This window comes from Myotis myotis, unplaced genomic scaffold (assembly GCF_014108235.1).
Source record: "Myotis myotis isolate mMyoMyo1 unplaced genomic scaffold, mMyoMyo1.p scaffold_m19_p_12, whole genome shotgun sequence".
NCBI classification, from domain to species: domain Eukaryota; kingdom Metazoa; phylum Chordata; class Mammalia; order Chiroptera; family Vespertilionidae; genus Myotis; species Myotis myotis.
This window is the reverse complement of record NW_023416316.1, coordinates 8,519,267-8,544,748: the sequence shown is the minus strand read 5'-3', so window position 1 is coordinate 8,544,748 and position 25,482 is coordinate 8,519,267. Positions and strand designations below refer to the sequence as shown.

At 57.7% G+C, this 25,482-nt stretch overlaps 1 protein-coding gene across 1 annotated transcript in view; it reads right to left on the bottom strand.

The window, feature by feature from the left end:
• Nucleotides 1–19,923, bottom strand: part of COL27A1 (collagen type XXVII alpha 1 chain) — a 127,685-nt gene extending 107,762 nt beyond the window's left edge. Inside the window, exons 1-4 of the mRNA XM_036329781.1 lie at nucleotides 19,401–19,923; nucleotides 14,443–14,513; nucleotides 9,237–10,954; nucleotides 1,171–1,224 (exon numbers count right to left, since the gene is read on the bottom strand). Of these exons, the coding sequence (XP_036185674.1) occupies nucleotides 1,171–1,224; nucleotides 9,237–10,954; nucleotides 14,443–14,513; nucleotides 19,401–19,471 (1,914 nt within the window). The 5' untranslated portion in view covers nucleotides 19,472–19,923. The remainder of the gene's footprint in view (nucleotides 1–1,170; nucleotides 1,225–9,236; nucleotides 10,955–14,442; nucleotides 14,514–19,400) is intronic.
• Between the last annotated feature and the right edge of the window lie 5,559 nt (nucleotides 19,924–25,482).

The window sequence follows — 25,482 nt, the reverse complement described above, 5'->3', positions numbered from 1 at the left end:
CTGAGCCATGGATGGAGGAGGAGTTTGCAGAAGAGGGTGTGTCCGGCAGGGAGCACAGCCTAAGCAATAGCTCAGAGGCCGGAGGGCTCAGGAGGAGTACGGGGCAGGGGCAGGCTGCCTGGGCCTGGAATGCTAGGTCAGCAGGCCTCATCCTGGGCCCAGGCTGCAAGGTCAAAGCCAGCAGTGTCCATGACACCCCTGTGGTCCTAAGCTCTGGGCATGTGCTCCATAGAGACTCCAAATCCAGGAAGAAACGCTGCTGCTGACAGCAGATTCCAGAGCCCTGGGCCCGGGAGCCCAGGGCCGGGTCTAGAGGGAACTAGGGCTCGAGTAATTGCATAACCAGAACCATCCACTGGGCTCCGAGCTAAAAATATGCCCCAGGCAGCTACCTCTGCCTGGGCTTTGCCAGGCACCCAGCGTGGGAAAGGTTGATTCAGCCTGGGCACAGATGCCAGGCGCCATGGGTCTGAGTCCTCTTGGGAAGGGGGCAGATTCCCCTCCAAGAGGGAGGGCCCAGCATAGGGTTAAGAGCCTGGTTCTAGTCCCGGCTCTACCATTCATTAGATGCTTGGCTTCTTCATTCCTAAAATGAGAGTGGCTCTCCTGACCCATGGGGGTCCTGGGGAAGAAGGGATCAGATAAGGCAGCATTAAGTGATGTGCCAGGCACATAGGAGCTATTTTTCATTCAGAGGCTTGGGCTAGCTCATATCAGCCACCTCGGCCCAGCCAAGCCACCCTCCAGCCTCTGGTTGAACCTCTCAGCACTGGAGCTCACCTACTCCCTGGCATGGCCCATCTAGCTGCCTATGTCAGCATCCCCCCCACAGGATGGTCCTGTAGATATAGGAAGATGGGTGTAAGGGCCGTGTCCTCCCAAGTCAGCTTTCTTCCTGGACAAACCCCAAAGCCCATCAGCCCAGGGAAAACCCCTTCTCCACCCCAGGCTGCAAGAGTCATACCTACAATAGACCGGAGACCCTGTCCCATGCCATGTGTGTCCACACAGTGCCCCTAAGAGCCTAGGTCCATTCCACTGGACAAAGTGGAAAGTGAGTGCCAGGGAAGGGCAGGGAGTAGCCTGAGGAAACACAGCAGAGCTTGGACTTCAGGGCATGCAGGCCAGAGAGCCGACCAGGGCTCCACAAGGTGGTGTGTGATCACTTACCCGAGGTCCCCGTGCACCAGGGGGTCCAGGGAGCCCAGGCAGCCCAGGGGGGCCCTGAGGAGAAAGCAATAGCATCAGTGCTCAGTGGCATGATGAGAGAATGGGTGCAAGCATTCATTTGGCAAACCTGCCCCAGAACTCTGCCCACGGCTAAGGAGCGTGGTTCCCTGAGGGCCCTGCCTGAGGAACTCCTGCCTTTCGGAGCTTCCGGGCCTTTGCCGCAGTGGTTTCTCAGCCTTTTACACTCTCAGCTTTTATTATTCCGCTACCTTAGTTAGGGTGCCACCTTCTCCAGGAAACCTTGCCTGACCCCTCCTCCAATCTGGGCCACGGTTCCCTCTGTCCCTCTATTTTAAAGGCCACTATACTATTCAAGGAACTGTCTGCTTAGAAGCCTGTTTCTCCCACCAGATCATAGTCTCCTCAAAGGAACTAATGGGATATGAGTCATCTCTCTCTGCCCAGGGCTCAGCCAAATGTTTGATAAAATAATACAGCAACAGACCTCTGAGCTCAGCCAAGTTGTCTGCAGAGGCAGAGCAGAGAAGGGACTTGCCCAAGGTCACATCAAGCATCTTCACACCACGGAGATGCAGTGGAGCATAAAGGCCTGGTTTCACATTCCAGTGCTGCCACTTACCAACTAGGTTTGGGCAAGTTCCCTAACCAGCCTATGCCTAAAAGATGGGGACAAGAATACCCTCCTCACAGTATTATCTCGAGGATGAAATGCGAGGCAGTAAATGTGTGCGTAGAGTATTATTGTAAGCCATCGTCACTCAAATGTCTCATCTAGTTCAGTGGCCACAGCCTGGCCCAGCCTTCATCACAGCCCCTTCTGCCTCTGCCTTCTCCCTGCCTCTCCCTTCCCCCCTCTCCAGTCCTCCACACAGCCTGGGTTCACCTTCCCACGGGACTCCCCTGCTCAACAACATTTAATAGCTCCCCATTTCCTATGGGAGAATGGCCTAACCCTGCCACGGGGTACTCAGGGAGCACCTGTGTGGCCGCACCCCTCTTCCCTTCACACAGGAAGGGGGACAGCCGGGCAGACTTACTACACCACGAGCTGGCCTTTGTGTAAATCCTGGTGTTGCCACTCGATACTGCAGACTTTGTGCAAGCCCCGCAGCCTGTCTGCTCTCCGCTGCTCCCCTTTGCAAAGCGCTCAATAGCGACTGTCCCGTCTGCCCCGAAGGAGCGAGTGAGGATCAACCATGTGCCTGCTCTGAAGAGCTGAACACGGAGCCTTCGGAGGAAGCCAGGCTTTCGAGGATGTGTGAGACCTGGGGAATTCATTTGTTTCAAATAACCATCAACAGCAGAGATTCCAGGTTTCCTGCCCGGAGTTAAAATCAGTGTTGAAAACCCAGTCCGGTTTGGCTGGTAATTAATCCAGACCTCACGCTGGGCAGCCTCAGTTCACAGGGCTGGCCTGTGAACGCCACGTGCTTGCTCATCCATGAATGAAAATCAGCAGAGAGATCCAGACGGGCAGACGTGGGCCCCGGGGCCCCGGGGTCACTGAAAAGAGCTAGCACTTGCCGGAGGTCACACAAGAGTCCCCCCAGGGTGGAGAGAGGGGGACTCGTGTGTGATCTCAGGCAAGTTCCAGCCATCTCTGAGCCTCCAAGTTGGCGACAGTCTCCCATGCAGAGCCCGGGGGTTGAAGGGACGGTCTCCAGTCCTAGGTCCAGTTCTGTAGGTTTGAGATCCAGGGCCAGTCTACCCCCTGTTGCTCCCCAGTGTAAGATACTGAGCATCCTCACTGACTAGCTCTGTGGCTCGGGGCAAGCAACTTCCAGCCTCCAAAGCTTCATTCTTTAACTATAAAATCAGATAGAACAGCATCTAGCTAACAGATAATCTATAAAAAGTGCTAATCCTAGTGCCTGGCACACAGTGAACGCCCCAAAAGTTAGCTGTTGTTTCTGCAAAGCAAGCTGCTGGAACCTCCCCAGTGTGGAATTTTAAGCCACCCTTCTCGACATCTGTTTTTCAGGAAGAGCAAAAGGTTTCCTTTCCTAGAAGGCCCTCCTTGGCCCTACTCTTTCACGCGACCCGGAGTTAAAGGGAAATGCAGGGGCTAAGGCTAAGCATTACTGTAGGTGTTGTTGTCATCACCGAGCCCCTTTAACAGATGAGAGACCATAGAGAGGCTCAGAGAGGCAAAGCCACTTGCCCAAGGCTGCACAGCTAACAGGCAGAACCTGGATTCAACCCCAAACCACTTGACATGTTCTCCTCCCCTGCGCAGCTTCCACGCAGAAAACCTTGGCCAGGTGTTCTGACTGGCTGTGCAAACGTGGATAATTCCCCTCCCTTCCGTGGGCATGTGTCAAATGAACATGCCGAGGGCTTCCCAACGCCGGCACTTCCTGAATTGCAAGGTGGTGTTGATTTCTTCCTCTAGGTTATCTAGCAGAAGAGGAAAAGTGAGACCATGCCCCTCGCACAGAGAAGATGGCAAGGCCTGGAGGGGTGAAGGGCTGGTGCAGGGCCCAGGACGGACAATCTGTGGGTGGAGTTCCCTCATGACCCTGGAGGGCCGCCACTGCCGAGGGCCTGGACACTCCCTCTTGGCGTTTATTCTGCCCCAGAAACAGGGGCATCCAAGCTGGGACCTGACCTCATTCACAACATCTGCACAGCAGACTCTAAGTGCCAGCTGGGACCCACGGCCCGGCCTGGTGATGTCAGACCACAGCCTGACTCCTTGACATGGCAGCCCAGCCCCCAGCGGCAGGCCCGGCCAGCCCTGCTCTACCCACCTGGGCCGGACTACCCTACGCCCAGCTACAGCCACAGGCCTGGCCCTCCCCCACTCAGCGATCACTTTGTTAGTGGGTGACTGAGGGGGGCGCCCCTCTCTCCTGGTCCGAGACCCTGCCTATTCTCCATGCAGTGGAAAAACGCTGCCATTTCTTTCCAGGGCTGAAGCCTGAGCGGGTGACTCTGGGATGATTCACAAGGCTGGGGTGGGATTTTCCACTCCACGATGCAAACAACGGGGCCTCTGAGAGGGCCCAGAGCTGGGGGGAGGGGAGCGGGGGCTGCTGGCCTATCTGCGGGAGGTGGACGAGGCCCGGGCTCAGGGCTCATGCAAACAGAGCCATGGAAACAAGCAAACCCCCACTCTGGGCTTCCCCCAAGGGTCCTGGCCTCCAACAGCCAGGCCTAGGGGAACCCCATCCGATGGAACAAGTCCACCCTTGTGTCCATCTGCAAGGGCCCGCCTGCCAAGCCTCGCAGAGAGAAGTAAGCTCTGGCTGGCATGGCCCCTGGCGGCAGGCAAGGAGAGGTTTCACAGGCCTGGGATCTGGGAGACCTGAGTCCAATCCTGTGTGCTGCTAACTGCAGGGAGACCCTTAGCAATGAACTCTCAGTCTCTGGACCTCTGCTCAGTGCCTATAGCCTTAGGGAAAGAAGTCAGGGAATCTCAAAGGGCCTTCCTATCTCTATCTGAGCTCCCGATTATTCCCAAGAATGGCGCACAGGGTGCCCAGTCTCTGTCCTAGGGAAGAGCCTACTGGGACAGGGCTTTTCTGTGTAGCCTTGAGCAAGTTATCTCCTTATGCCTTCGGGCCTCAGTTTGTCCAGCTGTAAAATGGGGGCATAATACTCATCTTCCAAAATCATGTGTGTGTGCTGGTTATTCTCCATTTGCTCCCAAGATCCACTCTGTGCCCTGGGAAGCTGCTCCTACAGGCTGCACCCACAGGCTTCCTTGCTCTCTGCCCTGGCTGGGTTTGGCCGAGAGAGGCCACTGCAGAAGGAGAGAGTGGGCAGGGTATTTCTCTCCCTGCTCCCTCCCTGCTGGGCTGTAGTCTGGCCCCCACTCCTGTCAAAGAACCCCGGTCATGTTTTAACTCTGCTGGGCTCTGGTAACGCCTGCCCCTCCCCTTGTACCTTCAGGTTGGATTCCTGTGCGATGCCAGCCCCTGTAGGTTCCTTTGATGCTGCCCATAGCTCTGCAAATAGTCCCTTCCCGAAACTCTCCTCAATTACCCTCTCCGCCCCGCCCCCCCCACCCCCCCACCCCACCCCCCCCCCCCGCCGGAGTCACAGGATACATCATGCAGATTGCTTAGCACGGAGCTAGGCACACAGTAGGAGCTCCAAAGCATATGGTAAAGACAGCAAAACACCCCTCCATTCTCCTGGGTGCTGGGTTGTACTAACGAAAGGGGTGAATTTCTCAAGGTCTAGTTCCAATTCCTAACCGTCAACAGTAGGATGGTCCTCCTGTGCCCAACCCTCCTGGTTCTCTTAGTGTAACAATACCCCCACCTCACCAATCAGCACATCGGCCACAGCAACCCGCTGGGACTCCGATTCTAGTGCTGGGTGCATCTCACTGCATCCACACAACAACCCTGGAAAGGTACGTGGTACCATACTCACATTTTACAGAGGCAGAAACTGAAGCTCAGAGAGGCTAAGTGACTTGCCAAAGGTCACACAGCACCAGACACCAAGAAGACACTCAATCAACGTTCGTTGAAAGAAGGAAAGGACGGCTGGATAAGGGAATGGTTCAAACCCAGGTCATTCCAAATCTAGTCTGTAGGCCTTTACATTCCGTGCGGCCTCCTTATCCCACCACCAGCAAAGATCTGGGTAACCTCAAGCAACCCAGCCCGTGAGTCAAGACAACCTGTTTTTTTGTGTGTGTGTGTTTTTTGCGAGGATCGCATTCCTTCATTTACAGATAGTCATGGAGCGTCTGCTGTGGGCCAGGCCCTCAGCCGGGTCTCCCCGAGGTGACGCCTGCAAAAAGCACATGCGCGTGCAAATGCCAGCGGCCCGCGAGTGAATAAATAAGGCCTTGACTCGCCTCCTCCCAGGCGTGGGGCTTCTGTGCAGCTTCTGTGCAGCCTCTGAACCACAGGCTCCCCGCCCCTCCCCAGCCCAGGCCAGTCAGCTTTTCCATGCTCCCCCCGTTCCTGGGGCTCCCACAGAGCTTCCTCGCTCAGTGGCTACAACTCCTGGCAGGCCCAGGCCTAGTGCTCTGTCCCAGCCTCCCTCAGCCCATCCCATGTCCCTGGGGAGCCATGCAGAACCCGCCCCACACACCCTCCCAGGCTCTGAAAGGTCCCACAGTCATTTCTAAGGAGGAAGCTCTTCCAATGTCATGTCACAGGAGGAGACAGTTCCAGAGAGAAGAGAGCAGTGTCCCACGTCACCCAGCGAACTCGATCTCCAAGGCGGCCCTGGAGAGCATCCAGCCTGCTTCCTCACAGGAGCTGGCAGCTCTGTCTGACATTCTGCAGAAGCTGAGGCTGAGGGGGAGTCAGGGCCACAGAGCTCGTAAGCGGTGGGGCCGGGATTCGAACCCAGGTCTCCATGATCCCCGTCTGGGGACAGTTAAGCCCCATGTCCCAGGCAGCACCGCTTCTGCTCTGCTGAGACTCGATTCTGAATGTATAGGGAGGTTGGGGGCAGAGAAGAGAGGACGGAAGGAACAGGAGTTCCTGTCGCGACTCAAAGATGCCACTTTGATTTCATAATTTCTGGCATCTGGTGACATACAAATGACCAGCCTGCTCCCTGCCACACCGAGGACTGGCCAAAGCTTCTGGGTCCTATTGGAGTGAGGCCAGACTCCAAGAAAGGGAAGGGTGGGATTAGGGAGAGCATGGGGCTGGAGGCGGGATGGCACCTGGGCAGCCTGCTGTCCCCGCTCTTGCCCTCATCCGTTCGGGGCTGGAGGAGCAGGAAGGGCCATGGCATCCCGGCCCCTGTAAGAACATGCTGAGAGCCCTGGGCCAAGTCTTTTGTCCCTCTCCCCCTCGTGTCCTCATCGGCAGAGCAGGGATTAACACACACATCCTGCCCCTCCTGAGCCAGTCCCCGGGAGGCGCTAGAGGGAAGTGCACACATGTGGAGGGAACTCATACACATGGTGGGGAGAGAAACAGAAGTCTCAGCATGAGCTCTTCCTTGGAGGCCAAGGACAGGGCCTGACACATCTTCTGAAACCCCCCCAGCCTCCCAGCTCTAGGCCCTGGGGTCTTGGAGTGGACATTCATGAGGGGGGATGTGATGCCCTGGAGTCTGGAGCTGAGGCATAAACTTCAACTCTGCCTCCTACGTGCTGTGTGCCCTTGGGCAAGTCCTGGCCCTCTCTGGGCACAGTCTCCAGGCTCTTCCCCTGCCCACTGAGGAGAGTTGAACTGGAATGAGGCCTAAGCACCCATCTACGGCACAGGACAATGCCAGCACCTTCTTCGGTCACCGGAAAGCTCCAGGCGATCTGGAAGGAGGCCTCACCTCCTGCTGACCCACATCACCAGACCCAGGAGGCAAGTGTGTGGCTCGGGCATCCACCGGCCCCAAAGGCAGATGCTACACCCGAAAAGTCCATTCCTGCTGCGGTTCTGCTGGCTCGGACAGGGCCTCTCTCCACACTGTACACAGCTTGGGAGGCAGGGTTCTTCCTCCACCAGGCAGAGTGGACACCCTGCACCTCACTGCCCTCTGTCAGAGGGAGGCAATTCACCCCCTTTCAACCTCACAGCCAGTGAGCCGGCACCCCTGCAGCCCGGGAGCTGAGCTGTCAGGGCCCCAGGCACCTGGGGCCTGAGTCGGACCGGGTCGCCTGGAGGATTCCTCACTTCCTCAGCTCCCAACTCTCTACCCTGCCCATTGCAGAACTCAGGGACTTGAGCAGAATGTTGACATAATCACAAAGCAATGCATGCAATTTCCATACGTTCTACAATATGGTTATAATAAAAATGGGCCCTCAGTCCTCTTGCAGAGAGGCTGAATAAATATTATTCCTAATGATTATTAAAAATAATCAAGTGTGTTTGGTAAGGCCCGGGAATCCCCAGCATCTGCCACTGTCTCCGCATTGTAAGGAGCCCTGATGTCAAATGCAGAGCCCAGAAGGAGGAAACCACATGGTGCTCATCACCAAGGCAGGAGAACGGAGCCGAGGCCCAGGCTTCCTGGAAACTCCATCCCATCACTCCCGGCCTGCAGGAATTGGCCTCCAGCAGCAGAAAGGTCGTTGCCCCTGGAGACAGTCCCAGGCAAGCCAGAGGCATTGACCCTGAGAATGTCTCCTGCACAGGGAATGTTCTTTCTCCTGCTTGGGTCCACCCTGACTCTCCTCACCCCAAACTCCTCTACCAGGCGCCACACTTCCAGTGTCTAGCAGCGGTTCTCAACCTGTGGGTCGCGACCCCTTTGGCAGTCGAACGACCCTTTCACAGGGGTCGCCTAAGACCATCCTGCATATCAGATATTTACATTACAATTCATAACAGTAGCAACATTACAGTTATGAAGTAGCAACGAAAATAATTTCATGGTTGGGGCACAACATGAGGAGCTGTATTTGAAGGGCCAGAAGGTTGAGAACCACTGGGACTCTACAGGATTCAGGCAAGTAACATACATGGGTGATTGGAAGACCCAATCGGGAGATGTGGGGACAGGCACAGACAGGAGTGGGTCGGGCCTGTCTAAGGGGGCCCCCCTGACCTGGCTGTAGCCCAGGGCCCCTGCATCTCTGCCACTTCCAAGAGAAGCTGGGGTCACTGGGTCTTTTCTAAGAAATCTCTCATTTTTAAAATGTGAGTCACTTATTAAAAATGTTTAAACCATGTTGCATGCGCCAAACAAAACATCAGGGCTACCCACGTGGGACTCCCAGGCAAGCTGGTGGCCCGAGGAGCTCTGCCCTCAGAGTCAGGAGCTGCCTTGAGGCGGTGTGACCCGGGCCACCAGTTCATGGCTCTCCTTAAGCCACTTGACCTTTATCGCTGGAGCAGCAAAGAATGACCTGGGGCCTGGGCCAAACAAAGCCCAAGGGTGCTCTCCACCTGACCGGAGTCTGACTCAGTGGGTCATGAATCCAGAGCAGGACTTACACCCGTGAACACAGCCGAGGTGGAGGAGTGGGGGACCCGACTTCGCATCAAGACGGCTCATCAGCAGCTCCCTGCTCTAAGCCGCTTCTGTTCCTCCACCCTTGCCAGGAACAAGCACTGGACCGAACTGCCCCCGCTACCCGCTCGAGCTCCTGGCAACACGCACACCTCGCCCATTCTTACCGGAAAACCACAGTCTCCCTTCGGCCCCGGAGGCCCCATCAGCAGCGGGAAAGGCGTGGGTCCCACCAGATGAAAGAACGAATAGCCACTGCTCGTGGGCCAGGGGCTGGAGGACAGGAATCGCGCCGGGGCCAACGCTGGGGCCGGGGTGGTCTGCCGGCCGGGCCGGGACTGGCTGGGGCTGGGCCCCGTGGTTGGATCACTGATGGGGACATCCCTGGCTGCCTTCCCAGGTCTGAGGGGGACGGGCTTCTTGGGTCTGGCTTTCTTTGTGGCTTCTGGTCCAGTGGGTTTCTTGCTTCCAGTGGGGACTGAACCAGGAGTGAGGGTGGGAGGCATCGCTGCGGCTAGAGGCCGAGTGGTCCTGGTAGAGCCAGGATTGGGGGCAGGTGAGGGGGGCAAAACAGTGAGTTGGGGAGGTCTGTGTGTGCTGGTGCGGGCGGGAGCCGGCTCACGGGCACGGCTGCTCATCTTGGCCTCTGTCTGGACAACGGGGGGGAAGGGCTTTTTAGAGGCACCGGCAGCGGGGGGCAGGGGCCGGGCGCTGGGAGGTGGGGGTCGGGGCGTCACAGGATTCCTCTGGACCGGCTTCCCTGTGGGACGGGACACTTGGGCAGGGACTGGGTGGAGAGTGGGTGGCACTGGCTTCTTGGTGGGAGGGGCTGACTTTCTGGAGGAAGGGAGAGCTGCCTTCTGGGCGGGGCGGGGGCTTTTGACAGGGGCAATGGGAGAAGGGGCTGCAGGCTTGCTTGGGTGGCTCTTGGGGGTTTTGGTGGCTGTGCTCTTCTGCAAGGACTGGACAGATGTGGGGGAGCTCGCAGGAGGGGCTCGGGGCACGGGAGGAAGCACTTGGCTCGCTGACAGCTTGGCAGGTGGCAGTGGGGTCCGGGCTGGGTCTCCCACTGAGACACGCCTGTGAGGGTCTGTGGTGCTAGTCCTTAGGGGCTTGGTAGGTGTGGGGGGCACCACCGTCCCTCTGGGTCCCCTGCCTGCTGGCCACGAGCCCAGGGCCGGCATGGCAGTGGTCAGGTTCCCCAGGCCGAGCAGGGCTAGGTCAGTCTGGAAGGCAAAGGGTGCGCCCGAGTCCCGGGGGAGGAGGGGTCCCGGCTGGGGCCGGTACATGTCGGCCTGTCCACACGGCCGCCTCAGGTGGGTGCAGTAATTGTGAGCGACCTGCGTCACAGGGTAGATACTGAACTGGCACAGGGCGCCTTCGAACTGGACCGCGTGTGGGCTCATCCTCCCCAAGAGGAAGGAGCCCTCAGGGTCCAGCGCGGGGTCCCTGTGGAAAGCCAGCGGGACAGGCACCCGGCGCTGCCCGCAGGCCGTCACCAGCGTGACCGTGCGGCCGCGGAGCTCCAGGGCCAGGTGGTGCCAGCGCCCGTCGTGCACGTCCAGGTCGAAGGCCACGGAACGCCGGGGTCCCAGGTGGACGACCGTCTTGCCGGGGAGGAACTGCAGGCCCAGCTGCAGCTTGTGCTTCCGGCTGCGGACGGCGAAGAGGAAGGCATGGTTCACCCGATGGGAGCAGAGGCTCAGCACCAGCGCCAGCTCTGTGCCCAGGGCGGCGGGGACGATGGCGGTCGTGGGGGCCTGGAGCCGGGCCCGCTGCGTTACGATGAAGCCCGACTGGAATGGGATGACCCCTGGGGGCGGGGGGCTCCGGCCGCCCGCTGCCTTGGTCCAGCTGAGGCCCAGCCGCTGGAGGACGTCCACATCTGGAGAGGGAGGGCGGAGGGGAGAGGGCACGGTCAGGGCCTGCTCCAGCCCAGGCCCCTGCAGGTGCGCGGGCAGTGAGGACCATCGGCCTCCGCTGCCCGCTGCCCCATGGGTGTGGCTGAGAGTGCGGCGCTGGAACCAGCTCCTTGTCTGGCTGCATGATCTTGCACATGGTGGCAGGAAACACAGCCTCTGGAGCCAAACGTCCTGAGTTCAAATACCAGCTCCATCATTACTAGCCCTGTTGACTCTAGTTGCAGTGGTTCTCAACCTTCCTAATGCCGCGACCCTTTAATACAGTTCCTCATGTTGTGGTGACCCCCAATTTCATTGTTACAAATTGAACATAATTAAAGCATAGTGATGAATCACAAAAACAATATGTAATTATATATGTGTTTTCCGATGGTCTTAGGCGACCCCTATGAAAGGGTCGTTCGACCCCCAAAGGGGTAGCGACCCACAGGTTGAGAACCGCTGCTCTAGTGCCTTGGTCTTCCTATCTGTTAAATGGGATAACAGCAGCAACACACTCAGAAGGATGCTGCGAGGATTAAATGAGCTAATACACTTGAAAAAAAAGTGCCTGGCACAAAATAAGCATTTTCAAATAGCTATTAATATTAAAAATAATGATCATCACCAAATGCTAGCGCTGAGTATCAGAGGCTGTGTTCAATGTGACCTGTTTCCCTTTCTCTCTGCCTCAAAAGCTGTCTCCTCCAGGCAGCAGGCCCACAAGTGAGGGAGCAGGGTGACAGGAATGGACATGCCACTGGAGTTTGGTCAGGATGTCCACCTTCAGGAACCTACTGAGTCCCTTCCCACGCCCGAGGTCTCTGTCTGGCTGGAGCAGGCACTGGGGAGCTTCTCTCTGCAAGGGAGGGAGAGGACAGTTCCAACGTCGCCGCCCTCACTGGGTGGCTCTGGAGAGAGCCGGGGAAGTCATCAGGGCACCCCTGCAGCCTCTGTCCTCTGGCAGACCGCGGTCTGGCCAGGTCACATCCGCCCGGTAATTACGGCGGCGGGGCTCGCCAGAGCAAGAGGAGGCTTCCAGGGTGTTTATGGAAAGGCGACCTGAACTCGCCTCACGAGCCATTCAGCCGCTTTCAATCAGCTGGGCTACCAGTGTCTGCAGACTCTGACTCTGAGCTGTCTTGGCCAGCAGAGAGGCCGCCCCCGGAATTGGGGTCTGGGTCAGTCCTCAGGGCCCCTCCCCTGAGCTCAGCACCTAGCCCCTGAGTGTGGAATGCTCTCTCACTACCCAGTGGGACGGGTATACGTTGGGCTGAATGCTGCACTCAGCGCTTAGTAGGCCCTCAATTGACAACTGAGGCGGATGAACAGGTGGATGGGTAGATGGGCAGCTAGACAGGTTGGGAGAAACGGAGAACCTGGATGCTGGCAATAGGGCAGCATAATGGCTGCACAGCAGGCTCTGGAGGCAGAAGGCCAGACCTTAAAGCCAGACAAAACCACCATGAGTCTTGACTGAGTCTCAGTTTCCCCCTCTGTAAAGAGGGGCTACAAGAAGTGCCTCCATCATAGGGTTGCTGGGAGATGCAATGGTAGCCTTCCCCATCTCCTCCCCATCGCACTGCACCAGGAAACTTTGGCCCAGGCTCTTCCTGACTCCCAGGCCTCAGTTTCCCGGCCTGTAAGACAAGGGACAGGAGACCTGGAAATGGCCCTGTTCTAAGAGCTCTGTAGCTTCAGGCTGCTGTTTCAGCCACTTGCATTGAAGACCTTTATTCCTCCCTGTGACCTGAGGGCCTTCATTTCACTTCACATTCCTCCTCTCTCCCACCTCTGTTGGCCCCCAGGTCCTAAGCTAAATCAAACTGCTAAGGGTTCTCTGAGTAGTAGTATATTTTACGTTTTAATCACTGAAAACCGCTTCATTATCACAAAGTATAATTCACTATAAACAACTTAAAATGGAGGAGCCATTTGTTGGGGAGCCACTTGTTCCCCCTCGGCAGCCCCAGGAGGCCCCCGGGCCTGCACACATCTCCCCCCGAATACCGCAGCTTGCAGCCACTGGCACTCACCCAGGGAAACGGACAACTGGCCAGGTGGCACTTATGGCGTTTCCCTCATCATCCTGCCAAGGCAGGTTTCAGCGCCGACACCAACCAGTCTCCAAGCCTCCCCCTGGGGCAGAGCCCTGAACTCTCACTCCTGGGGCGGAGGTGGTCACCGCTGAGCTTCCGGAGCCTCTGATCCCTGTGGGCTCCACCGCGGAGAGAGAGGGGCTGTTCTTGCCCAAACTTTCGGGTAAACAACGTCGTTAATAATAACTAACATTTACCGAGCACGTACTCTGTACCAAGTGCCTGACATGCCTTATCTCGACTGAGTCTCTCAATCATCTATGGAGCAGGTACTGTTCGTTATTCCCACTTTATAGATGAGGGTCAGGAAAGTTCGCTACAATAACTTGCCCAAGGTCATGGAGCGTATAATAAAAGGCTCGGCTGAAGTTGGAACCCTGACCACTTGGCTCCTGGGTCTTTGTTCTTAGCCACGAAGCTCTCCTGTGCTGGAGGCCCTCAGACAGGCTGGAACGCAGGGTGGAGACACATCCAGAATCCCATCAGAGCTGAGGAGCTAGGGGACAGGGGAATGAATGCAGCCCAACGCCAAGATGGAAGGGCCCAGCCAGCTGGCCGCAGCAAGATCCTTTATTACATAAACCTGGCTCCACACAGCTCCAGCCTCTCCCCAACCCCCAGCGCCTGACTCAGGACTCTGGACAGCTGTTCACCTACTTTGTGGGGGAAACAGCAAGCTCGGAAAATGTGACATTTGCACAAAATGTTGCCGGGCAGCAGCAGGAGTCTCTTCCGGGCATGGCCCTCCCCTCCCAGGGGCCCAATCCCTGCCCAGCGGCCAGGTCAGGCCACAGGGGCCCTGGGAGTGCCCGGCGGCCTGCCCCGCACACGGCGGGTGTGGAGAAGGGGGAAGGGCTGCTATTTTAAGAGGCCTGTGGCTGCTTGACAAACAGATGTGGGAGAGGTTTCAGTTTCACCGGGCAGCTGTGTAGCCAGCCCACTGCCGCCCTGGCCCCCTGGACAGCTCCTCAGGGATCGCTGGGAAAAGCAGGATCTCACGGGAAGGGGAGGGCCAGTGACAGGCTTGGGCAATGATAGCCCTGGCCTTCATGTCTCCTTTCAGCAGTTGTCCCAGGACAAATCGGGGCAACTGAGGCTGACTGGCCCAAAGTGGCCAACCCACACTGTGCCCCGGAGAGGAAAGAAAGGCTCCCCCCTCCACATTTCTGCACTGAGCCCTTCCTACCCCTTACAAAACATCAAACATGTTTCTTTCATGACCAGAGAGGATTTGCCAGTGATCAACTCCATTCTACTGATGAGAAAACCGAGGCATCGGGTTCCAATTCGGGGCACGGATATCTCCTACCCCTGCATTCTCCCATCCCTTCTGTCCCCCCATCTTTCCCTGGACAAAGAGAAGAGAGAGTTACCTTCAGGAGCTCCTTGGGTGGAGGCCAGGTGACAGGCGAATGAGACTAAGATCCAGGTGAAGAGAAACCCCCTAGAGACCAGGAGACACAAGCAGAGGCGGCATCAGCTTCCACCCCTCGGCCCAGATCCGGCTGGGGAGTTGGGAGTGGATCGTCCAGCCCTGCCCACCCCAGTGTCGCCCAGGGGGGCTGGGAGGCAAGGTGCAGGCTCTAGGACCCTATCAGAATAATCCACACTCCTGGGTCTCTGGGGACAGGAGCTGCTTATATGGTACACATACAACCCTGCTTTTTTACAGAATGATAAAACAAGGCCACTGGGCAGGAAGCTCTGCCCTGGGTGTCAGGAGACCCAGGGTCCAGTTCAAAATCTGCCGCCAACTCAGTGGGGGACAAGGAGCCAGCCCCTGCCCTTCCCCCTTTCTGGGCATCAGTCTCCCCGTGGTACTATGGCCCTATGATCTTGAGGCCCGATGGGTACTACAGCCAGGGCTGAAAGTTCCACAGGAAGACCAGTCTGGTCTGTTGGGATGGCCATCATCCTCAAAGGGCTAGAGAGATAAACACTCACTGTCCAGGCCCAAGGCAAGGAGAAGACCCCTTTACCAGGACCAGTGTGTGCTCAGGAAGCTGCCCAGCTGGCTTCCCGCTGATAGAAAATGGGAGGAGAAAAGAGAGGAGACGATGGGGAGTCAGGCAAGCTCAGGTGCAACCGGCCCCCTTGCTTACCAGCTGTGTGACCCTGGATGAGTCACTCAGCCTCCCTGAGCCTGTCTCCTCTGAAACATGGCTGGCATGGCCAGGCGTGAGGATTAAATGAGCTCATGCATGTCAAGGGCCTGGCCTGCCACCAGCAATGCCAGTGCCCCTTAGACAGTCTCTGCTGCCCTTGCAGTCCGGGGACTGGAAGGGTTAATGCTCTGCTCAGTGGCTCCTGCCAAGATGGGCAGAGGCAGTGATCTGATTTCACCTTCCTGTGGGAGCAGCCACTGGTGATACCCGAAGCTACCTGGGGCATCTGATCCTCGAGCAGGCAAAGGGGAGGGCGGCACGTGGCCAGAGATGGCTGGCCAGGATGCAGGCCAAGCGGGGATGGCTGGCCAGGATGCAGGCCAAGAGAGCTGTGACGGGGGAGGAGAGGGGGGGCCAAGGCTGGGACACACAGGCTGGGATCCACTCATCTCCAGCAACGACTAAAGGTCAGAGTGCCTAGCTGCCCTGGAGAGAAGGGCACAGGCTGGCCTTCTGGTATGATCTGCCCACTTGAATCAAATGGCAGCTCCATCATCCCTGAAAAGAAATAATAGGCATCTTTGTTTGACAAAAACGGAGGCTTAGGGAGGGCAGGTACTTCCTCAAGGTCACCCTGGGCAGGCTCTGGGTCATAATTCTCTCGTACTCTTTCCTCCATCCACCAGGAGGACGTTACAGGAAACTGGCCAGATATATTGGGGAAGAACCGTCTCCTGTATCCCTATCTTGGCAGGTGCCATAGCACAACTGCACACCAAGGGCTCCGAGAAGTCCTGGAATGAACTGACTGCACATTTTGTCACTCAGCTAGACCACGGAACTCATTTTTTCTGAGAAGGCTCCCTCAGAAGACGCTGCCCCTCACTTTCCAGTGTTCCTGAAACCTCACTAGTTTCCATTCCGTTTCCTTCCAGCCCCCTCTCTTCCCAGCTCTCCCCAGGCACCAGCCCTCACTCCTCGAGTCGCACTGTGTTAAGCCTAACACTTGTATTAGCATGTTTCCCAAGCTGCTCAAGAGAGGCCAGAGAGAATTTGCCAATGATCAGAGAGAAGGTGCAGCAAGCACACATGGCACTCCCGGTCAGCTCTTCCTGCTGTGTGTGATGCCAAGGTGACTACTCTGTAGAGAATAAGAGGGTAAATTAGGGGGCGGGGTAATGTTTTTAATCTCCAAAGTTCAAGAGAAAGAAGACTCACAGGGGAGAGAGGGCAGCTAGGATCAGAATCTATTACAAAAAGTATTTGTTGTCCCCTCCCGCCTGCCCCCCCCCCACCCCGTCCATTCACCTTGACAAATGCCACTGACCACGTCAGACCTGGATTCTGTGTGCACTTGACCCATAAACTTCCAAAGCATAATGCGGAGTATAGAGTGCGAGAAGGCCCTTTGAGTTCCTCTCGAGTCAGATTCTAGTCCCATCTCTTTATTGCAGAGATGGACAACTGAGGCCCAGAGAGGGGAAGCGACTTGCCCAAAGCTACACAGCGCGTCGGTGACCATATCATCAGACTCCACTGCTCAACGCACAGTCCTTTTCACTGGACTTGCCTCCCATGGAGAAGGCGGAGACTTACAGGGACCTGTCAGAGACCAGAGTCCCAGCCTTCACCAACAGGAACAGAGATGCAGCCGGGGAGCCAACAGCCCTCTAAGCGAGCTCCAGGCCTGGAAAGTTGGCTCCCGGAGGGAGGCCCTGCCGATCCTTTTGCTCCCGTTCCAATCCTGCGTAGGCTACTGCTCGCAATGTTTTGTGCCTGCGCTGGCTCAGGGCTTTGTTCTTCTAGACTTCTTTTTCACCACCGACCCGTGGGCCTTGGCTCGGTGAAGCCGGGGGGCTCCAGCATGTCGGGAAGACCAGAGCATAGGGGCCAGAGCGGGCAGGGGGCCGCCGAAACTGGAGCCACGCGTTAGGTGCCTGACCTTGGAGACACAGCCTGGCCACACGGCCCTCCAAGCAGGAAACCCAGGCGGTCATTTCCCCTGAGAAAAGCCCTCTGCCAGTACATCAACTGTGGCTACTCCTGGACCACCAGGCTGCTGGAAGGTGTAGCTGGCTTGCATGGTTTTCCTCCATCCTTGTTACCCGGGAACATACAGGATCTTGGAGACCCATACCAGCTTGAACATCCACTGAAAGCTCAGAGCTGAGACTCAGGGTGCTGGGACCCCCGAAACACACAAGGAAGGGGGCGCCGAGGCCCCTGGGCTTGGCTGTGCTCTCAAGGGGTAAGATGGGAAAGAAGCTGCCCAGAGGACACAGAACAGCAAAGGGCGATAGGCCTGTGCCACCTGCCTCCATGGACTAGCCAGGCCCCATGTGGCCAGACAGTCCCACCCAGACTCCTTCCTTCACACCTTCTACCTCTTCCACGGGAACACAGATGGGTCATCTGACTGGACAGGATGAAGCCTAGAATTTTCCAGTTGACTCACACATCCATTGAAGATGAGGTGAATAATAATACAAACAACAGCTGCCGTTTACTGAGCACTTACTATAAGCCAGGCACTGTTCTGCACCTTTTATAAGCACAGTCCCTGTAATCCTCACAACCCCCACCCCCCAGCTGCTAGTTGGGAATGAAGATGCCCGTATTGTGGGTGAGAAAAACAAGCAGAAAGGCTTGTCCAAGCTCCCAGGGCCGTGTCAGGATTCTGTCACAGCCCCTGGTGGCAGCGCCCTCTCTGCCCTGCAGCCTGCCTCCCACCGGTGTGAGTCCTCCGCCACCCACTGAGATGGCACTTCGGTGGTCTAGGGAGAGGTGTGGAGGAGCAAGGCTGGCAGGCACACCGGGACCAGAGGGCACAGGATCTGGGGCCCTGTAGTGGTGATGGAGGCAGAAAGACAGGAGCATGCAGAGGCTGGGCCTCCATGCAGCATGACTGCCCACTTGCACAAAGTTTGGGCCCCACTATAGGGTGCTCGCCTGGCACCACTTTTCTACCCAACCGCTGGCATCTGCCCTGGCACGGGTCTTCTGGAGAAAATGAGTCAGCAGTGTGCTTACTGGTGCCGTGTGCGCATGCGTGCGTGTGCGTGTGCGTGTGCGTGTGTGTGTGTGTGTGTGTGTGTGGTGCGGTGGGGGGCAGGGGATCTCAGCCAGCCTTCTTTTTCCAAGACATGGGAAAGAAGGGGGGCCATCCTCCTCCATTCCAGCTCGGAGGGGCAGGGCATGGAGGGGGGCGGAGCTACCGCGCGGACCAGCCTCTTGGGAGTGTCCTTGGGTCCTGGGGGCAGGACAGAAAGCCAGCAAGTTCTGTGCTTCCCTGGGCAGAGAGCATGAGCTACAGTCCATAAAGCCCCAGGGGCTGCTCCCTTCCACGCTAGCTCCCCGCCACACTTACCCCCAGGGCAGCGACTGGCTCTCACACGCCTTTCCTCTCTCACAGCTCCTACTGCACAGGCGGGACTCAGAGCCCCTGGGTCCCAGCTCTCCTAGCCCCTCCTAGGAATTCCCTGTCCCTCCCGGGCCCTCCCTCCTCCAGTCCCCGCATCTGCATGTACAGCGAGGGCTTCCACGGGTGCTCTCCCAGGGCCCTTCCCGCTCGGACATGCTGGCTCTCACTTTCTCTCTCTCGCACGCGGGAAAGCAACAGGAACGGAGACCCCACCCCCACCCCCACCCCAGAGAAGCAGGGAAACACAAAGACACCAGCCCAAACAGACTTGACACACACGCGAAGATTTCCAGAGACCGGGGACGTGCAAAGACACACACAGACGCAGGCAGGAGCAGAAGCCCAGGCGTGGAAACCTAGAAACTTGGGGGCGCTTTCCCAAGAACAGCCAGAAACGGAGACTTACAGGCTGGGGACCTGACGACGGGACACACCGAGACAGCAGAATTGGAGACCCCTCCGCCCCCAAGCAGCCAAAAGCCCCCCTCCAGGCGCCACCACCACCCCCAATTCCGACCCCGGGCAGGCTCTTCAGCGACCCTCCCCGGATCGGCCCCCGCCCCAGCGCGGATGGGGCCGGCCAGGCAGCGCCGAGCAGGCAGCGCCCGCCAACCCTGGGGCCGCCAGCCCTGGGGCCGGGGGCGCAGCCTGTGTTAACCCTTGGCCGCCCGCCTCCAAGGGGCGCAGGAAGGGAGAGGAAGCTGACGTTCCGCTGGAAGCGTCCGGCGCAGGAGGGAACCCCAGCTCTTCCCCAGGCTAGAGCAGCAGGAAGCTGGGGAGGGGGCGTCCCCAAGCTCATACTCACCCCCCGCGCGCCGCCGCCGCCGCCGCCGCCGCCGCTGTGCCTCGGGCCCCCCGCGCCGCTCCCGCTCCCATGGCGGGCCCCTACTTCATGCTCCCGAGCCCGGGGGGCAAGTGTGGGCGCGCCCCATGGGGCCGCCAACCCCCCGCCCCGCCACGCCAGGCCGGCTCAGAGCGCGCGGCCCCCGCACCCGCAGCACAGCCCCGCGCCCAGGGGCGCCAGGGCAGCCAGGCAGCGCGGCCGGGGCCCCGCGAGCGCCCGCGCCAGGCCCATGGTCCCAGGAGTCCCGGCGCTGCGCTCGCCCCTGCCTCACTCTTTTTCTGCTTCCACCGAAAAGCAGCAGCAGAAAAAAAAAAGAGAGAGAGAGATGATCAAACTTTTGGAGGCGGGCTGCTGTTGGTCCCCGGAGACAGAGCAAGGCCGGGCGAGGGCGCGCGGAGGGCGGTGGAAGCAGCCTCCCCGCCGGCCTGGGGGAGGAGAGGAAAAGGAAGGATTTGGGGGAAATGAAGGCGATTTAAAGTCTCGGCCCGCCGTGGCTCTCCACCTTCTCTCCTCCCAGCGCTGGGCCGCCCTCTGCTGCCCCCTGCTGCCCCCTGCCGGCCGTAGCCGGGAACACACCTCGGACCTGCCCACTGCAGCCGGCTGAGACATCTACCACCTCTAAGGATGGGGAAACTGAGGTTCACGGAGATGGATGCGTTGGCCAGGGCTGTTCACTGGCCTGATCACAGGTCAGAGTTTCGGGACTTCCGGATTGTGAGTTGGGAGGAGGAGATAGAGGCAGAAACAGGACAGAAAATGCTGAAAGGAACCCGGAGTTCCAAGGGCAGATGTGAGACCAGGACTCAGCGTCCAGACTCCCACCCAGTGTCCTACCACACACACACACACACACACACACACACACACACACACACACACACACACTTTTCCTCCCGTATTCAGAACACCCTGGAGAACAGACTCCTGGGCGTGCAGTGGGTGTGCTTGTTAAATGCTGGTCAGCCTGCTCACTCTCCCCTCTCCTTTCGGTAAGAAATGAGAGCTTAGCACGCCCCCCGCCCTGCAGTCTATCGAAGAGCCTCCCTGAGATCCCACACTGGAGCACAGAACTGCACACCTCAGTTCCCTGGCAAACACCCAGCCAATTCGCATACCCGCAACCCCAGTCGGAGCCCTGGCATCAGAAGCCCCATCTGCTTCCGCCTCCACCTCCACGACTTGTTCACTGGTGCACACACGCACATCCACGCGGACCCACACTCAGACATGCTCCCACTCATTCACATGCAACACAGCCACACGCGCACACACCCCAGGGCGCCCACCAGACTCCACACACGCAGACACATGCACACTGGTGCTTCCATGCGCACGAATGCACACTAGCCGAGCCAGATCCTCTTAAGTACACCCTGCGCACACACCTTCACGTGCACACACACCCCATGTACACACCCCCAAGTGCACATATAAGGGCACACCCCCACTTACACACAGTTTGCCAGTGCCCACCGCATGCGGGCACAAACACAATTATTCCCCGAATGTGCAACCCCCCTCTCTCCACACACACACACACACACACACACACACACACACACACCGGTACCCCCAGCACTCCAGGAGCACCGGGGCACTTACTGGGTCCCTAGGTGCGAGGCTGGACGGTCGGTCCTTCCTTGTGCGCCTAACGGCATTTGTATTCATGGGTCCCCGCAGCCCCGGCGCGGGCGCGGGGGCAGGGGGGGTGCGGGGTCCCCTTCCCTAAACTGGGCGCAGGCGCTCGGAGCGCAGCGGCACCGGGAGGGGCATGGGCGCAAGGGGCTGCACCGCCTGCCCGGTCCGCCTGCGCTGGGACTTCGGCCGCTCTGCGTCCTCGGTCTCGGTCGCGGGCTCTGGGCGCAGGGGGCGGCTCATAGGTGCTGGGGCCACGGCGCCCGCCGGGCCTTTTGAAGTCTCCGCTGGGGGCGGGGAGGGTGCGCTGAAGGCGGCCTTTTAAACCGTGGCTGCACGCGGGCTCGGTGGAGCAAGGTGTCTGGTTTCAGCAAACTTTAGGAAAAGTCCCAAGCTGAAGGGGGGGTGGGGGGGGGAGCGGGCGGGGGGAGCAAGCAAGAAAGAAAAAGAAGCCACATAGCTGTGCTCTGCTTCCTGCAGGGGGCAGAGCGCCCACGGCTGCCAGGAGGGAGGCCTGAAGAACCCACAGGCGGCAGGATGGCGCGTGGAACCACCCCCACCCCCACCTTGAACCAGAGTTCTAAACCTCCACGTGGACCGAATTAAGCATTCTTCTGGGGGAGGGGGCCATGGGTTTTCCTCAGGTTTTCCGAAGCCCACAGCTCTGGTAGGTTGAGAACTCCCAGTCCGATCATAGTTAACATTTTTTGAGCTGCATAATGCTTTGTGCTAAGTGGATCCTGTCCTTATTTACTTTTTTTTTTTTTTTTGACATTTTGTTAATCGTGGATTTTTTTTGCATTAATTTTGACATTTTTAGAGTATTGCATTAATACGGAAGGGTTGGGTCTTTTTGTTTTTGTATTGCCTAGTATTTTGCATCCTCATCAACCTCGCCCTGGCCAGGTGCAGCCCTGTGCTAAGTGTCACTGTTTATGGGAGGCCTGCTATCTCTATTTACAGATGAGAAAGGCGAGATTCTGAAAGGTTAAGTAACTCTCCTGAGACCACTAACTGGCTGGAGGAGGAGGTGAGATGTGAACTGAGGTCGTCTGATTCCTGTCTCCTGCAGCTGAGCATGAAGATCCAAATCTTCGCCTTTGAGAGGGTCTGAGAAGATCCCTGCCAGCCTCCCCAGCTTCATGCCCTGCCCCAGGCTCCACTCCCTCTGATGCCGGGGCCCAGGCTCTGGACAAGCTGGGATACTTCAAGGCCTTGTCACTGCTGTTTCCTCCCAGGCTCTCTCGCTCCAACCACGCTTCCTGCCTGTTCACAGCCTCACTGTCCTTCCAGGTGGAGCTCAAGGCTCTGCCTCACACCTTAATGTAGTGCACATCATACCACACTGTCACTGTCAGACCCCCACACCTAGTGGGGAGCCTGGGGCGCAAGAGAGGCTCAAACCATCATGATTTCAATGATTTTCCTCCAACTCATACAGTGCAAACCCCTGTGCAAAGCGGGAAGAAGAGGGTCCGCCACTGTGGGAGTGAAGGCAAGTAAATTTACACACGGCCCTGCCTTCCGAGCACACACATGTGGACAGAAGACACACACAGCAACGTGGGGCAGGGAAGAGAGCCTATATGGGAGACATCAGACACAGCCATGCCACAAGGAACCTCCCGCAATCACATACAGATAACAGGGAAAATTTGATAGATGTTATCAGGGAGATGGAGATGAATGGAACTGTCAAGCAGACCAAGGGAACGAGAGAAACCAAGGAAGGCTCCCAGGAGGAGGTGGCCTTTGGCTCCTAAAGGATGTGCTGGTTACACATGCAGCCATGGAGAAGGACAGCTCAGGTGGAAGAGTCAAAAAAAAGGGTCAGGAGGGTGGAAGTAAATTTCAGGCAGGTTTTGCAAGAGGAGTGAGGAGAGCACGGTGGAGAAGCAATCGAATTCTCCCCACTGCACAGTGTGGGTGATGTCCTGTGACTCACTGGCCACAAAGCCATTTCCAGGCAAGAGATGCATTTCCTCAGCAGTCAGGCAGCAGGTCAGTGGCTGAGCACCAAGATCTTTCCAAATCTCACTCCAAACCTGAGTCTGCAGTGGGGGAGCCCCAGGGAGCCCTGTTCCACCATGGGAAACCCCTCAGAGCCCATAAGCATTGATGGTGTCCCTTTCAAGAGCCTTGCTTTCTCCATCTGTAAAATAGGTGCATCGAACATGATCATCTTTATGGGCCCTTTGAACTTAAGAAGATGAGACTGTTGTTTAACAATAAATCCAACCCAGTGGATGCTTATGGAGCGCTAGCTGCATTTTGCTAGGTTGTGCGGAAAAAGGAGGCTTATGTGCTTCAAGGAGCTCATGTTGAGCTGGGAGGAGGACACATGGACGCTGATAAGAATTCTGAGGAAGAGACCTTGTTTCCTGCCTCTACTGCCTCTTTACACCCAACCTTCCTGCCAAGGAGGCTCCTGGCACACCCCCAGTGACTGGGCACAGACAGTTCTTTCTGCAGAGGAGTTCCTGGCCTGGTGGAGATTCAAGGGCCACATAATTAATGCCCTGCCCAAACAGATCAGCCATGGACCCACTGTTCTCTGAGGCACATACTGCCTTGAGAGAGACTGTTCATCTCAATAGCTTAAATGGTGGACACCTACATAGCAAGTGCTCAATAAATGCTTATGAATGAATCACTCATGAAGTCTTAGCCCGCAGAACAGAGGGCTGCACACGGCCCAGGTGTGCATCGACTTCTCCATAAGCTTTTTCTGAGAATGCACTGTGTGCCAGGCTGTGCCTGCTGCTCTCGAGGTGCGGTGGTCCCCTGCCAGAGGCCGGCAGGGAGACAGACAGACACGGCAGGTCAGGAAGGCCCGCCTCAAATCACGCTGGTTTAACTGGTGCTGCAGAACTGGGACCAGAACGCAGGTCCCCAACCTTAGTCTTCACAACCTTAGATTTAGTCTCAGACCAGCCCCTATTCTTCCCCATGCTCTGTGCTGCTGGGCACAACAAGATGGGGCTTCCTTTCATATGTGGGCCCTGCATGGCATGGGGCATAGGATGTGTGCACATGATACGTGTCTAATAATAGAGTCATTCTTCCCCTGGTCACTTGGAGAGACGCTGCCATGCATCAGACCCTGAGCTTGGCACTGGTCACAGGCAAATGTAAGTTGTGGTCCCTGCTGTGAGCAGTTGCTATATTGATGCTCTGGCACCAGCCTGAAGCACAGTGCCTAGCACAGGGAAGTACTCCGTAAATGCTGAGCGAAAGATGGAAGGAAGGAATGAAGGGACGAATACACGAATGGGAGTAAGGTTTGCCAGATTAGAGCAGGCTGGCTCCCCCTGCCACCTGCTCCCTTTCCTATATCATGACCCTCCCCCATGAACACATTGGTTGGGCGCCTGCTGTGTGGCAGGCCCAACTTCAGGTGCTGCAGATGCCTTCGCCGCGCTCCACCCCCCTCACCGCGGGGTTCCCAGCACCTGGGATCCAGCATTTCAGTAGAGAGAACCAAACGGAAGTCCAGGCTGCAGCGAGAGGCAGCCTCCAACAGTGCCCTCTCCCTCTGCCCCTCCAGGCCATGCCAGTTCAGCCCCTTTCTCCAGGGGAGGCGGCTGGAGACAGTGCTGCCTGTGTTCATGGTTGACCTGTCTCCTAGGGCTGGGGCTTTGCCTGTGGGGCCATGTCACACTGTCCTGGCAGCTGCCAAGACCCCCCAGAACAATCATTCCCCCAAGACGAATGAGGGGTGAGACCAGGAAAGCTCCTGAGCCACTTACTCAGGAGGGAACATCCTCTGGACACATGAGCCCATTGTCTGGGCCTCCCAGATCACCTCCCCAGGGCCTCTCCCCTCCTCCCCAGTCTAGTGTTATTTCCTCAGGACTAGGCCAGGGAGTCCAGGGCTGTGAGACAGCCAAAGCACACGTTGTGCACACTGATGCTGACCAAGATGCGGGGGCCCTACGAGAAATTCAGGCCTGGAAGTCTCCCAGAGCCACCTGGCCCAATTTCTTTATTTTGCAGGTGAGAAAACGGAGGCTCAGAAACACACACAGGCAGTGCAGGGGCTAGAGTGGAAGCTGGGCCTCCCGGGTTGATGTCTAACTGGAGAGAGTCAAACCTATCTCCTCATCCTTCAGTTCACTCAGCTGGCCTCGGAAGAGTTAGACCCATTTTCCAGATGGGAGAGCTGTGGCGCGTTCGCTCTCTGGACTCTCGCTGATGGTGTGTCTAGAACCGCTGGCTGTACCAATCAGGTCATCCATCCATGAGGAGTGCCGGCCGCCCCCACAGCTGAGAGTGGGACAGAGCAGTTGATGACCTGAGAGAGTTTCAAGCCGCCACTCCTATGACCACTTCTTTCTGGAATGTCCTTCTTCACTGGATTTCCCCCTGGATCCCCACAGTTGTACCACACCCAGGCCCCTGCCTGGTA